The sequence below is a fragment of the Bicyclus anynana genome, chromosome Z (assembly GCF_947172395.1).
Source record: "Bicyclus anynana chromosome Z, ilBicAnyn1.1, whole genome shotgun sequence".
NCBI classification, from domain to species: Eukaryota; Metazoa; Arthropoda; class Insecta; order Lepidoptera; family Nymphalidae; genus Bicyclus; species Bicyclus anynana.
Genome location: NC_069110.1, coordinates 3,637,159 through 3,650,597, shown reverse-complemented (window position 1 = coordinate 3,650,597; position 13,439 = coordinate 3,637,159). Strand labels below are relative to the sequence as shown.

At 33.2% G+C, this 13,439-nt stretch overlaps 2 protein-coding genes across 9 annotated transcripts; both read left to right on the top strand.

Moving 5' to 3' along the window:
* The first annotated feature begins 31 nt into the window (after positions 1 to 31).
* On the top strand, positions 32 to 4,742 carry LOC128199712 (uncharacterized). 4 transcript variants are annotated; one of them, XM_052890605.1, is made up of 7 exons: positions 34 to 487; positions 567 to 659; positions 738 to 800; positions 947 to 1,075; positions 1,183 to 1,980; positions 2,942 to 3,241; positions 3,546 to 4,742. In XM_052890605.1, exons 1-5 carry the CDS (start codon positions 193 to 195, stop codon positions 1,701 to 1,703), a joined length of 1,101 nt encoding a protein of 366 aa, XP_052746565.1. In that variant the 5' UTR covers positions 34 to 192; the 3' UTR covers positions 1,704 to 1,980; positions 2,942 to 3,241; positions 3,546 to 4,742. The 4 variants fall into 4 exon arrangements, with proteins under 4 accessions (XP_052746566.1, XP_052746565.1, XP_052746563.1 ...); XM_052890603.1 differs by having other exon boundaries at positions 59 to 487; XM_052890606.1 differs by lacking the exon at positions 738 to 800 and having other exon boundaries at positions 32 to 487.
* Positions 4,743 to 5,298: 556 nt separating this feature from the next.
* Positions 5,299 to 13,123, top strand: LOC128198015 (uncharacterized). Of its 5 annotated transcripts, XM_052890599.1 has the most exons (6): positions 5,299 to 5,564; positions 5,983 to 6,189; positions 8,576 to 8,686; positions 9,076 to 9,186; positions 10,201 to 10,245; positions 10,814 to 13,123. In XM_052890599.1, exons 1-6 carry the CDS (start codon positions 5,519 to 5,521, stop codon positions 11,548 to 11,550), a joined length of 1,257 nt encoding a protein of 418 aa, XP_052746559.1. In that variant the 5' UTR covers positions 5,299 to 5,518; the 3' UTR covers positions 11,551 to 13,123. The 5 variants fall into 5 exon arrangements, with proteins under 5 accessions (XP_052746559.1, XP_052746560.1, XP_052746562.1 ...); XM_052890600.1 differs by lacking the exon at positions 10,201 to 10,245; XM_052890602.1 differs by having other exon boundaries at positions 10,201 to 13,123.
* Positions 13,124 to 13,439: the final 316 nt, after the last annotated feature.

Genomic DNA, 13,439 nt, shown 5'->3' with positions numbered 1-13,439 from the left:
GTTCCTTGGTCTGTGATATTGATAAACACTTAACAAAATGTCGATGTGTTTTTTGTTTGTGTCAATATCGACTTCACAGGTGCAGGTTGTTTTGTTGATTTCCTTAAGCTTACGCTAAGTTGAGAACCAAAATATCTAAATCCTTCTCGTTTTGATACTTTAGTTTCTGTTTTACTTTCTTAAACATTCGTGATGGGACTATTTAAGTGTTGTGTCGGTGGTTGTAATGCAACCAGTGAGACGCAAAAACTCTATAGTTTTCCCAAGAACGATAATTTAAGAAGTTTGTGGCTATCCTTCTTAGTGCCTACTAATTCTCTTCTCATTGGACTCTCTAAAGATCAATTGATTAGAAAGCGTGTTTGTGAGAAACATTTCGACAAACAGCAGTTTGACGAAGAAGGTAAAAGACTTCGGTATTCGTATCCGTGCTTACTTACGGATGTCGAAATAGCACACGGGGAACCACGTCCTTCCACTGGAGCTGGTGAGATTTTTTATTTAATTCTTGTCTTGTTGCAATACAGATTGGCTTTTATGTGGTTAATGGTTGTTATGTGTTTCAGTTCTAAACTCTTTGAACGATCATAATTATTACAAAGAGGATAGTGATGAGCACGATGATGTAACAGACGCTCTATTGGTCATTGGGAGAGCAGGTATGTGTATTTAAAATCTCTTTGATGCAAATCTTTAGGTATTAAAATACTTATACAAAAAATTTCTTAAAATTTCAGGTGAGAACTTTCATGAACACTCATATTCTCAACCTGTCATATCTGGTACAACAAATCAAAGAGGTTTGTTGACTTTTCATAAGATATTCAAATTCATAATAGGCATGCATGTAAATTGTATTAGGATCATGTTATTAGTTAAAAACCTAATTGATTCTGTGCTAGTTGTTTCTCATGAATGTGACTGATAAAGTTGTTTGCATTTTCAGCTGAAGTCTTAGAACAACATTCTTGTTCTTATAATAAAGAAGTGGAAAGTCTTGCTACGTCTGTGCAGTCTCTCTCTCAGTCAACACGAAAGTTAAAAACTTTTCAAAAAAAGAAGAAGAGCCAACACAGTAAGTAGTAGATTGTAGAAGTTGTCCATTTATATTATACTTTTATTCCTATACTTATATATGATATATGATAAATGATAATAATCTTAAATTCTGTATTTTCTTAGATATGCTGATAAAAAAACTGGAATCAAGTAAAAAGAAATTTATCGAACAAGTTACAGAAATTTCATCAGAAACTTTGGATAAAACGTTCAAAGAAAGAATTGAAAAAGCCACATTGTATGGAACAAATATAAAATTATTCAAAAATTTTGATTATTTGAACAAACAAGCACAAAAGTTTTTAATGATGCAATTACAAGTATGTAGGCTAAAGAAACACGCTAGACGCTTTAGCTTGGATGAAAAGCTATTATCTTTAACTTTAATGAAGCAAAGTCCAAAATCATATAAATTGTTAGAAAATATATTTAATTTACCTACAAAGAGGACATTAAATCGTCTCTCAGAGAAGATAGAAATTGAACCAGGATTGAACTTCAAAGTTTTTGAATTCATAAGAAATAAAATAAAAAATTGGAATACAGATAAAAAACTATGCACCATTGTCTTTGATGAAATATCGTTAACACCACATCTTACATATAATGAAAAAGTGATGAAATTTATGGTTTTGTGGATGTAGCTGAAGAAAGGAAAAAAAGGTTTTGTGATCATGCATTAGTTTTTATGGTCAGAGGAATATGTTCACCGTGGAGACAATGTATAGCATTTTATTTTTGTGAAGGAACTGTATCAGCAGCTGCGTTGCAAAATATAATAAAGCAACTGGTCTCCCAAACAGTTCTGACTGGGCTCATACCAATAGCATTGGTTTGTGACCAAGGATCAACATTTAGAACAGCTATCAAAGCTTTCAGAGAAGACTGTTAGAAATCGAAATATTCAGAATATAAAAAATGGTAAGTATTGCTATATCTATATATACTTAAACTTCCCTTTCTTGAAATAGTATTTGCCTGTAGCAAAATGATGGAGCTATTTGTAAATAAAGTGGCAACCCAATAACCTTTAATAGCCCAGTGAGCCGTGATAGCACAGTGGATATAACTTCTGCTGCTGATTTCAGAGGGTGTGGGATCATATTCGGTCCGGGGCGTGCACCTCCAACTTCTCAGTTGTGTGCATTTTAAGAAATTAAATATCATGTGTCTCAAATAGTGAAGGAAAAACATCTTGAGGAAACCTGCATACCAGAAAATTTTCTTGCGCCAGCGTGGTGGACTATTGGCCTAACCCCTCTCATTCTGAGAGGAGACTCTCAAACTCAGGAGAAGAACTGAATATGGATTGATAATGATGATGATGATGAACTTAATAACTTCTGGGATAAAATAAATATATGCTCCAGATTGCAAACTATGTCTGTGCAAATATTTTGAAGATCTTAAATAATCATCATCATCCATTATGGAGGAGGTTAGCACTAGTCGGCCTCTTCTGATAGACCAATGAGACTCTGGCAACAAATAAATGGCGGTATATCCATTTCAATTTGGCTAAACTTAACAAGCATTACAGACTGATGCAAGAAGTCTAGGACTGAGAATGACCAACCCATGATGGTCATTTACAGGAACAACCTTAATGGTTTAATGGACACCAATCCTAAATAAAATAACAACATTGATACATACAACACATCTTAGTCATTTATAATATTAGTTGAAAATATTGATCTGAATAATAAATTTGATAAGATAAAGGGTCTCGATAGACATACAACTAAGTGATCCTATATCTCAAGCACTAAGCCCTTTTTCAAGTGTCAACCCATATGAGTTCATGTATCCTCTCAGAAGCCCCTTTTATTTAATTTTATTTAATACTAATACTTTATTTAATAATCAATTAATTTTTTAGATGGAACCATAAACATTGCTGGGCAGAATTTGAGTGTCTTCTTTGATCCGCCTCATCTCCTTAAAGGAATACGGAATAACTTCCTCAACAAAAACATTATTTGGAAAGGAAAAAAAGCCACATGGAAAGACATTGAATTTATATTTGATGTGGACAGTAAATTGGGACACACCAGAGCTTTGCCTAAATTGACAGAGCACCATGTCAACCCTGACAAAATTAAAAAAATGAAAGTCAGTGTTGCAGCTCAAGCCTTAAGTGCCCGAACTGCTGCCATGTTGAAATATACAAATGCAGTCTGTAAGTATACATAAATACAAAGTCTGAAGTAGCTCATGACTTCATAAGCTAATGCCTAGACTACATGTTTTTTTTTCTTAAATAATATCTAAACCTAAATAATTATGTTTTAGTTTGTTTAATAATCTTCACTTTACATTAAAATAAAACGCGATAAAACCAAATCTGTAATATTTAATGCAGTTATGTTACAAATTTTTATCTGGCACGGAAATACTTTTCCTTCTTATCACAAAATGAAGTATTTTACGCACAATATTTATTGTTTCTCATTTAACATTTATGTTTCTCATTTTTTTTTCAGCTAATTTACACACTGGACACTCTAGCACCATGGAAACAACAGCTGAAGTCGTTGCATTTATTGATAAGCTTTTTGACAGTGTCAATTGTAAACCTGGTTGTGCAAAAAAAGGGAAATTACGAAAGGCAGTAAAGAATAATTCTAAACATCACTCATTTTGGACAGAAGCCATAGAGATAATTAAAGAGTTAAAATTTGAGGACAGTAGCAGTAAAATTGCTGTTAAAGCAGGAAGGCCTCGACTTGTGCGTGTTCCATCCTTAGAAGGTTGGATAACAACCTTAGAAAGTTTCATTAGAATATCTAAGTTATTGTTTGAAAAATATAGCATCGAATATTTTTACCCAAGGTTTATTTACCAGGACCCACTGGAAAATTTTTTTGGTAGGATAAGGTCTCTGAATTATAGGAATATAAACCCAGATGCAAATACATTTCTGCATGCATTTAAATCATTGGTATTAACCAATTTGTTGAGTCCTCACTCAAAATTTGCCAACTGTGAAGTGGATGATGGCGATTCATTGCTAGATGTAAATTTTTTATTTGAAAGTTCTTCTAATGATAAAGAAAACCGTTTTAAAATGCCATCCACTTCACAACAGCAACAACAACAGATACTAGACCATAACAGTCCAAGTGGGTCTTTAAAAGACGAAATTATACTGGAAAAAATAAAAGTTCAGTGCTCAGCCTATACGGCTGGGTTCTTATGCCGTAAATTAACTAAAAAAAATCAATGTAAGAGCTGCCTAAAAACATATACAAGCAGCTCTACAAATGAAAATATTTATGCTTATATAAAATTAAGAGAATACGAAATGCTCAAAAATGATAATTTAGCATATCCTAGTGAAAACTTTATTAAGATGTACAGGGATGGAAGTAATTTAATACATAAGTATTTAAATAAAAATGCTTGTGAAAAAAATATTGGGAAAAATTTAAAGAAAATGCTAAATAAAAGTTTGAGGTTTTCCTGGTTGGGGTGCTGTTCTTCACACACAGAAATATTAAAAAGTGTATTTTTCAATAGTATAATAAGATTACATGTCCACAATTGGTGCAATATTATAAATAAAATTTTGAAAGGGGATATCAAACAAAAATATGTGTCCAAAATGGCTGATATACATAAATCTGCCTACGAAAAATATAAAAAGCTCGTACTCCGAAATAAAAGCGTTTAAAAATAAATTTGTTTGATTTTTAATTAAGGTTACAAAATAAAATAAATGAGACCAATTATGGTTATCGATATATCAGGTAGGGACGTCACTAAAGTATCGATAACGAATGACTGCAGTAGGTAAGCACTAGCTGCAAGGCTACAGTAGCGCCAAAACGGCACAATTGGAAAACTGTATGAAAAGCCCCAACGCCAGTGTCCTATCTGTTACGTAGTAACTAATAACTAATCTGTGGTTCCAGGGGGGTGGCACTGGCTAAGAAACCGGTATTCCGTGTAAAAGTTTTACGAAAACGATGTCAGAGGTCACTTCAGTAGTTTTTATTGTGCCATAACTGCCATAGATGGCGCTAGAAAACGTACAGATAAAGTAATAATTTGTAACATATCGATTATTAAGAAAATAATTATCAATTTTTAATTATGTATAAAACGAAATTTAAATATTATACAATTGTTTTTAGTTCAATCAAGCCATTTAAATATTATTTTCATAGAACTCTAAATCTATACATAGATCCATAGACCATAAATCGATATCTATGGTCTTATAGAAACGCATCGCTTTGAAAAATTAAATCAATATGGCGACAACAACATTCTGTGCATACGCATGTCTGAAGTTTTTTCCATATTATTAGTGATTCTTTGTGAAAATTTGCTGCTGATCCGCGTTGAGTCGAGTTTTTATTCCTCCGCCGTGAAGTGTAAAATTATCCGAAGAATTTTTGGCGAGTTGAGCTTCTAGCTCCTCCCCTACCCAATTCTCTATCGAGTTAACAACATGCCCAGACGGTGTGAATTTGGCTGTCCATCACCTTACGAATCGGGTAAGTAAATTTTGTAGATAAGGCTCTTAGAGTATAAGATTAGGCTGATATTTGATAGGCTCGTTATACCAAGCACTCGCTCCGTACCGTACTCCTACCACTGCGAGATTTAGAGTTGGACATGTGTTATTACCCCTCATTTCATGTGCCCACGTCGGATTGTATGTTCATACTGTTTCTCGAAACACAATAAACATATATAACAGCGTTGGTGCAGTTTTAGAATCAAGTCGGACAGAAAGAGCTCAAGCTTTATATATATGAGAGAGAGTGAGAGAGAGGTTTTACCACGTATTTATGTATGGTGATATAAATTACAAAAATTGCACAAAGCGCCTGCTCTCTATCTGTCTGTGTCTATCTGCTCTTTGTGTTGCACTCATAACTTCAAAATATATGACTATGAACTGATTTACAGGTGTCACTATTCATAGATTTCCTCACATGAGAAAGAATCCAGAACTTTTCAAGGTTTGGGTGCATGCAGTGGGAGGAAAATTGGAGAAACAGGAAGATTATGAATATTACCAAAGAAAAGTTATATGTGATAGGCATTTTAAAGAGCAAGACAAAAACCGCAACAATCGTCTGAACTCTATGGCAGTACCATCACTCCATCTACCAGGTAATGTTCATTTATTACTTATTAATATACTATACTACATTTCAGTAACCGTACTGTTTCACCTACAAACTCACAACCATTCCCTCTTTGTCTTTATAATATTAACATAGATTATAAAATAAAACTGACTTCATAATTGTTATTTAATTAATTACTAATTCAAAAGGGAGAGTGTGACATAATTTAATGGTTAGTCTTTCACTTCCTACTACTATTACTAAACTGAAGCCACTGAGATGTAAAACTTTGTCACTCCCTCATCTTCTATTTATCAACATCAATAATTAGAAAGTATCAGTGGCTAAGTCCTATACAGGCCAATTCCCATCAGATTACCTTGAAAAATCCATACATACATATTCATTATTGTAATATATATATCTGTATGAGAAACCGGACTTTGTATCATGCATTATGCATTTCCTTTTCAATGGGATACCTTCATCAATATTCCATTGTTCGTTACTGCTAGGTATTATGTTATTTTATTATAGCTGTCTTCATTTTTTTTAGAGCATCATCATCAGCTTATTAGAGCACAATCACACAAGTTCTGAGTTAAAGTGTCCTTACCAGAAAAATGCCTATAGCTTTTACTTTGAATGTTTAAATTTAAATTGGGTATTTGACATAATCAATCAATACTAATATTATAAAGAGGTAAAGTTTGTAAGTTTGTAAGTTTGTCACATTTTTTAAATGGGGTAATCTTCGGAACTACTGGTCCGATCTTAAAAATTCTTTCACCAATAGAATGCTACATTATCGGGGAGTGCTATAGGCTATATTTTATATTGGTATCATATATATTAGCCGAGTTATCATAGTTTTTGTCATACAGGTCGGACTGAAAATCCTCTTAAACAGACTTATTCGCATGCGCTGCCTTAACTATTGTGTAAAATTGAAATTAATGTATAGAGACTTTATGTATCTTTAAAAGTTCTACAAAAAAGTCCGCGACACTATATATCTATCTTCTATATATTAGCAGATATAGTACCTTTTGTGTTTTAAAAATTATTAATTTTATATACTTAAGTTTACATCATTATTTATACAACTAAACTTTAATCCTTATTAAAATAAATTATTTAAAAATCACAAGGATATTATGGAGATAAGATTTGCCCTTTACAGTATGTTAATTACTTAAATAGTTTCGGAGATAATACAAAATTTCTAAAAGACGCAGAATTTCCGCTATATGACGCCCGGCGCTTTCATTTACGTAGTTCCCGTTCCCGTGTGAATATGGGGATCAAACATAGCCTATGACACTCGCAAATAACGTAGCTTTCTATTGGTAAAACAATTTTCCAAATCGGTCCAGTAGATCCAGCGATTACCTCCTACAACCACACGAACTTTACCTCTTTATATTATTAGCATAGAAGTCTTTATTTCTCTTGGTCATACCACCACTCTCGAAGGACTGGACCGATTTTGCTAAGGGCAGGAGTAAGATTGAGAAGTTACAGGGTAGGGTAGGGTACGGGTAGGGAAGCGTAGGGGTAGTGTAGGGGTAGGGTAGGTTTAGGGCCGGGTTAGGGTAGTGGTAGGGTAGGGGTAGAGGTAGGGTAGTGGTAGGGTAGAGGTACGGGTAGGATAGGGAAGTGGTAGGGTAGGGGTAGGATAGGCGTGATATAGGGGTACGGGTGGGATAGGGGTAGGAAATGGATAGGGTACGGGGAGGGTAGGGGTAGGATGGGGGTAGGGGTAGGATGGGGGTAGGGTGTAGGTAAGGTAGGGGTAGGGTAGGATTAGGTTTGGGGTAGGGTAGGGGTAGGGTGGGCATAGGGGTAGGGTAGGGTAGGGTAGGGGTTGGGTAGGGTTGGGGTAGTGGTAGGGTAGGGTAGGGGTAGTAGTAAAGTTGACATCGAAATTTACGCGGACGAAGTCGCGGGCGTCCGCTAGTGTTTAAATATATTGATTCATATGTGTTTATTAACTGGTTAACTTCAAAGATTTCCTTAATCCTACACCCAGTGTAACAAGTCCCAGGCTCTGCTAACAGTCTTTCTCTCTGCCACACAGTGAAGATGGCACTTAGACTGTGAATCTAATCTAAATATGAAAAACATAAGATCCCACAGAATGTTCTGTTGTACCGGTTGAACCCGGTTTGAAGCAAACAGTATCTATTTTATCTTAAAATATGGAGGTATGAGATCTTCTGTTGCTTGATGGTCTTAACAAGTTTGGTTTTCTTCTGCATTCTTGCAAGAAACACTTTCGCCATTCACCTGTAGCATTCTATGGTATGTCCACATCTCAAAGGTTTCCAGCTGGTTTATGTAGGTCTTCCACTATCCATATTTCATTGTCTTCCATATTTTTAACCGCTAAAGTATTATTAATTTATTTAATTTTATATACTTTTCAGATGACATAAATCTGCCAGGTGCACTTGCTGTTACGCCTGATGTTCCATCTGCGTCTCTGTTGTTAGAGCAAGTCACTTCTTCATCTTCAATAAATCAACATCATATGGAAGGTGTTTATTTTTTTTTTCTTTATTTTATGGTTGATGGTAAGTGATGATGCAATCTAAGATGAAAACGGGCTAACTTGATAGGAGTAGGATGAAAGGCCACTCTATTCAGTTTCTACACAACATCGTACCGAAACACTAAATCGCTTGATGGTACGTCTTTGTCTGTAGGGTGGTAACTAGCCACGGCCAAAGCCTCCCACCAGCCAAAATATTCAACAGTAATAATATTATTTTTTTATTACGGAAATTTCTTTTTATCAATACATATAAATAAAATTAAAGTGTCTGCCTGTGGTTCTAGATACCTGTGTTTTCTGAAGTGCTAGTTGTTTGCAAACAACACTAAATTTTAAGGTATTAAATTTTGTTATTTTGTATATACTTTTCAGATGACATAAATCTGCCAGGTGCACTTGCTGTTACGCCTGATGTTCCATCTGCGTCTCTGTTGTTAGAGCAAGTCACTCCGTCCTCTTCTATTAAACAACATCAATTAAAAGGTATAATATTATTGTTTAATAACTGTTTTAAACTCCTTTTATAGGAAATAGGTTTATTTATGACTAGCGGACGCCCGCGACTTCGTCCGCTTGGAATTTACTTTTTCATAAATCCCTCGGGATCCATGGAATTTTTTGAGATATAAAGTAGCCTATGTGTTAATCCAGACTATAACCTATCTCTAGTTAAAATTTCAAGCGATTCGGTTCAGTAGCCGAGGCGTGAAAGAGTAACAAACACTCATATATATACTATCAAAATCATAAAGTTTTCGTAAATCTCGTGAATCCAAGGATTTTTTCGGAATTAAAAGTAGCCTATGTGTTAATCCAGAGTAAAATCTATTTCCATTCAACAAACATCCATATAAACTTTCGTGTTTATAATATTAGTAGGAAGTAGGATTATAATTATGCTTGTTGAAGAGCGAGCAATCACATAAAGGTTGTATTAGTTCTTGTACATCTATTTTGAGTCACAGTGATGATAATAAAGTTATTGTATTGCTCTAATTTGATTTTTTGACCAATAAGTACATAATAATTAACAATACAGTACATGGCAACCTTAGTGATTTTAATAAATCTGAATTCACTATATATATACAATAAAATATTTTAAATAGATTTTGAAATTTTATAATCTTATTTATTTTGCAAATATCCGGACAATCTTTGTTAACATTGACCTTATTTACCCAAATGCATCATAAAAATCATTAAATTCAAACCAAGACATCATCCTCATTGTGATTGATCAATTATATTTAAATGTTTATATGAGTTTTTGATGATTTTTAGCTTTATTAGTATTAAAACATAAGTATTACTACTAAGATGATAAATAATCAATTATAGTGATTTGCAGCACAGCTATTAATAATAATTTATCAAAATTTATAAAACCAAATGGTTTTACTTGGATAAATTATTAAAAGCTGTGTGTGCTAATTTAGTAGCCTTATTATCATCCAAAAAATTGTGTTTATATTGATTTTCATTTTCTTTTTTCAGAAAAGTTTGCTGCTAACATAGCATCAGAACACAACTACATTAAACGTAATAACACATATTTTGATGTAAAAAGCAAGTTCAGCTTAAAGTTATTGAACTTTTTAGTAGTTGTAGAGTCTGGGGAAGTACCACCACCAATCAGCATTGCTGTTTCCCTCTAAAGAGTTTGGTTGCTAGTACCTTTGCCTCACATTGATATATCTGAATACACCTTAACACTTTTTAGGGCATATTCCTTGCATGCCCTGTATATGTTGCTCTGTTTATAAACCGCGCAGCGTCAGCTAGTTATTAATAAATTGGATGACACAAATTAAATTTTGTCAGAGTATTAACTCCATAAAATTTTTACTCTAGTCCTCCCTGTTTTAACAGGTTATTAATGTAATATTCTGATTATTTCAAAGATTTTTTTCAAATTCACTATGTTTTTTTTTCACATTATTATCAAAGCGCTTATTTGTATACTATGTTTTTAAAACCTTGGGATACCTTTTTCTATATCATTCTGAAAAATAAAAAAAAAACATGCCAATCAACTTGAGAACCTCCTCTTTTTTGAAATCGGTTAAAAATGCAGTCCATTAGTCTCACTAAAATTTAACATTTCCAGGGAAGAGAGTGTGCAAGAAAGTTACTTCTTCAGTCATTACCAGTCAACTAGGAGTCTCAAGAACACAAATCAAATTATTAAAAAATGAAATTAAAATATTGCAAAACAGATGTAATCGCTTTAAGGCAAGATTGGCAGGTGCAGAAAAAATCGGCAGAAACAATTTTTTTAGAATTTTGACGCAAAATATGACAGGAGCTGCTAAAATTTTTACAGGAATGCAATATAAAAAGACACCGAAGAAACCAAATGGACGTCGATTCACCTTAAAAGAAAAGGTCTTATCCCTATCGATATATAAAAGAAGTCCTAAAAACTACAACCTGCTATCGAAATTCTTCACTTTACCATCGCCTAGAACGCTAAAGAGCCTACTGACACAGTTAAAATTAGAAGAAGGTCTCAACAAAACTGTGTTTTTAAAAATTAAAGAAACTGTTAAAGAGTTGAGTCCAGAGGATCGCTTGGTAACATTAATGTTTGACGAAATGGCAATAATGCCTCACATTGAATACAATGTTTCCAAGGATAAGTTGCAGGGTTTTGCCTTTAATTCAAAAACTTTTGCTGACCATGTGCTAGTTTTTATGGTTAAAGGCATAAAGAAAAATTTTAAACAGCCAGTGGCTTATTATTTTACTAGTTGTTTAAATAAATATAAACTAGAAGAATTGATAAAAAAAAGTTATGAAATATGTTCAAGGGACTGGGCTCAACATAATAGCCACAGTATGTGACCAAAATACGATTAATGTTGGTGCTATAAATGCCTTAATAAATAACACAAAGGAAAAATATATCAGGGAAAATAAAGAATGGAGAGATGATTTTATTCAAATTGGAAATAATAAAATTTTTCCATTATATGACATTCCACATATAATTAAAGGAATAAGAAATAATATTCTGACCAAAGATTTAAAATATTTTGATGTTGACCGTAAAGAAGAAAAGATTATAAAATGGGATTACTATAAACAAGTTTATGAAGCTGATAAATCCTACGGAGAATTAAAACTTCTACAAAAATTGACAGACGAACATATATATCGAGAAAAAATTAAAAAAATGAAGGTTAAAACGGCGGCGCAAATATTCAGCCACAGCGTCGCCGTTGTCACGGAACACTTGACCGCTAGAGGTGATGTACCACAGGAATGTAGGAATATTATTCCATTCACGAAAATGATAGACAATTTGTTTGACTCTTTAAACAGCAGCACTTTTCATGTACCTAATGGTAAAATATATCGAGGTTGTGTAAAAAGAAACTCACCACACCATAAATTATGGAATGATGCCATTAAAATGCTCAAATCTGTTAAATTTATAAAAGTTGTAAAATGCAATAACAGTAACAAAATTAGATTTGTTGAAACATCCAACGTACCCTCTATACAAAATTTAATCAAAACGATTGAGGGAATTAAAAACGTATGGAATCTTTTGTCACATAAATATTCATTTGATGCTATGTTCACAAGAAACTTCAATCAGGACCCACTGGAAAACTTTTTCGGAAACGTGAGAAGTCTTGGAATTAGAAATACGGCGCCAGATACAGTAGCCTTTGAAGGAGCATACAAATCATTATTGTTAAATAATTTTAATACTATTCATTCCTCTCACGCCAATTGTGAAGGGGATGAAAATACGTGCTTACAAAATATAGACTTTTTTTTAAAGGAAAATGTAGCTTCTGTTTCGGAACAAACAGTTAATGTTCTACCTGATGAAAATATAGACAATGATGAAATTGTTTTACCAGTGATTAATTTAAATGAAGATATAGTAGATGCTGGCCAAGGAAATTACGTCTGTGGGTGGGTCCTGACAAAGTGTTTAACCAAAGTGGCAAAATCTTGTAAAGATTGTAGGGCCGATGTTATTGGTGATCCAAATCATACATCAAATGAGTATTTACGGGCAAAAGAATACAATAAGAATAAAACAAATTTATGCTACCCTTCTCCAAATTTATCCAAATGTTTTGTACAAATACAAAATATTACACACGAAATGCTTAAGAGTAGAGTTCCCAAAACTAATCTTAAAAAAAAAATCAAGATATTTACGGATATATTTGTAGAATACCCGTTTGCATGTGTCAATCATAAAAATGAAATGAAATTTTTTTTTGAAAACACTGTTATTAACATTTTAATTCACAGTTGGTGTCGCTCTATTAACAGAATTTTGACTGGCAAATCTACATATAATGGTGATGATGAAGTGAAAAGTGCTGCTCAAGCGTATAGAAATAAGCATAAGTGTCACAAGTTTTAAATAAAATGTTACGTATATAATAAATAGGTCTTTTATTTTGAGTAAATGAATAAATTGAAGGACTATCATAAATAGCTCCATTTCACATTAGAAATAGTTTTAGTTTGGAATGGAGCTGTTTTTTGATGGTTTTTGGAAAATAATTATTTGAGTGCACTGAGGGCATTATTTATATATATATATATATATATATATATATGTCAAAACCACTAGAACCCCAAGCCGTAAAGCCTTAAATTTTATAAAAAAAAAAGTGAATGCAACGCCATCTCTCTGCGTTTTCGTAAAACCTGTCATCTGTCAAATTCAAAATAATCTTCAAAAAAAATCGCGAGTCACA

What these genes read in the sequence shown, in the direction of transcription:
- LOC128199712 (XM_052890604.1), top strand. Translation starts at nt 3,169, where the DNA reads ATGAAAGTCAGTGTTGCAGCTCAAGCCTTAAGTGCCCGAACTGCTGCC. An exon ending in GAAATATACAAATGCAGTCT is followed by an intron (nt 3,242 to 3,545) that starts GTAAGTATACAT and finishes TTTTTTTTTCAG; the next exon opens with CTAATTTACACACTGGACAC.
- LOC128198015 (XM_052890598.1), top strand. Translation starts at nt 11,501, where the DNA reads ATGAAATATGTTCAAGGGACTGGGCTCAACATAATAGCCACAGTATGT.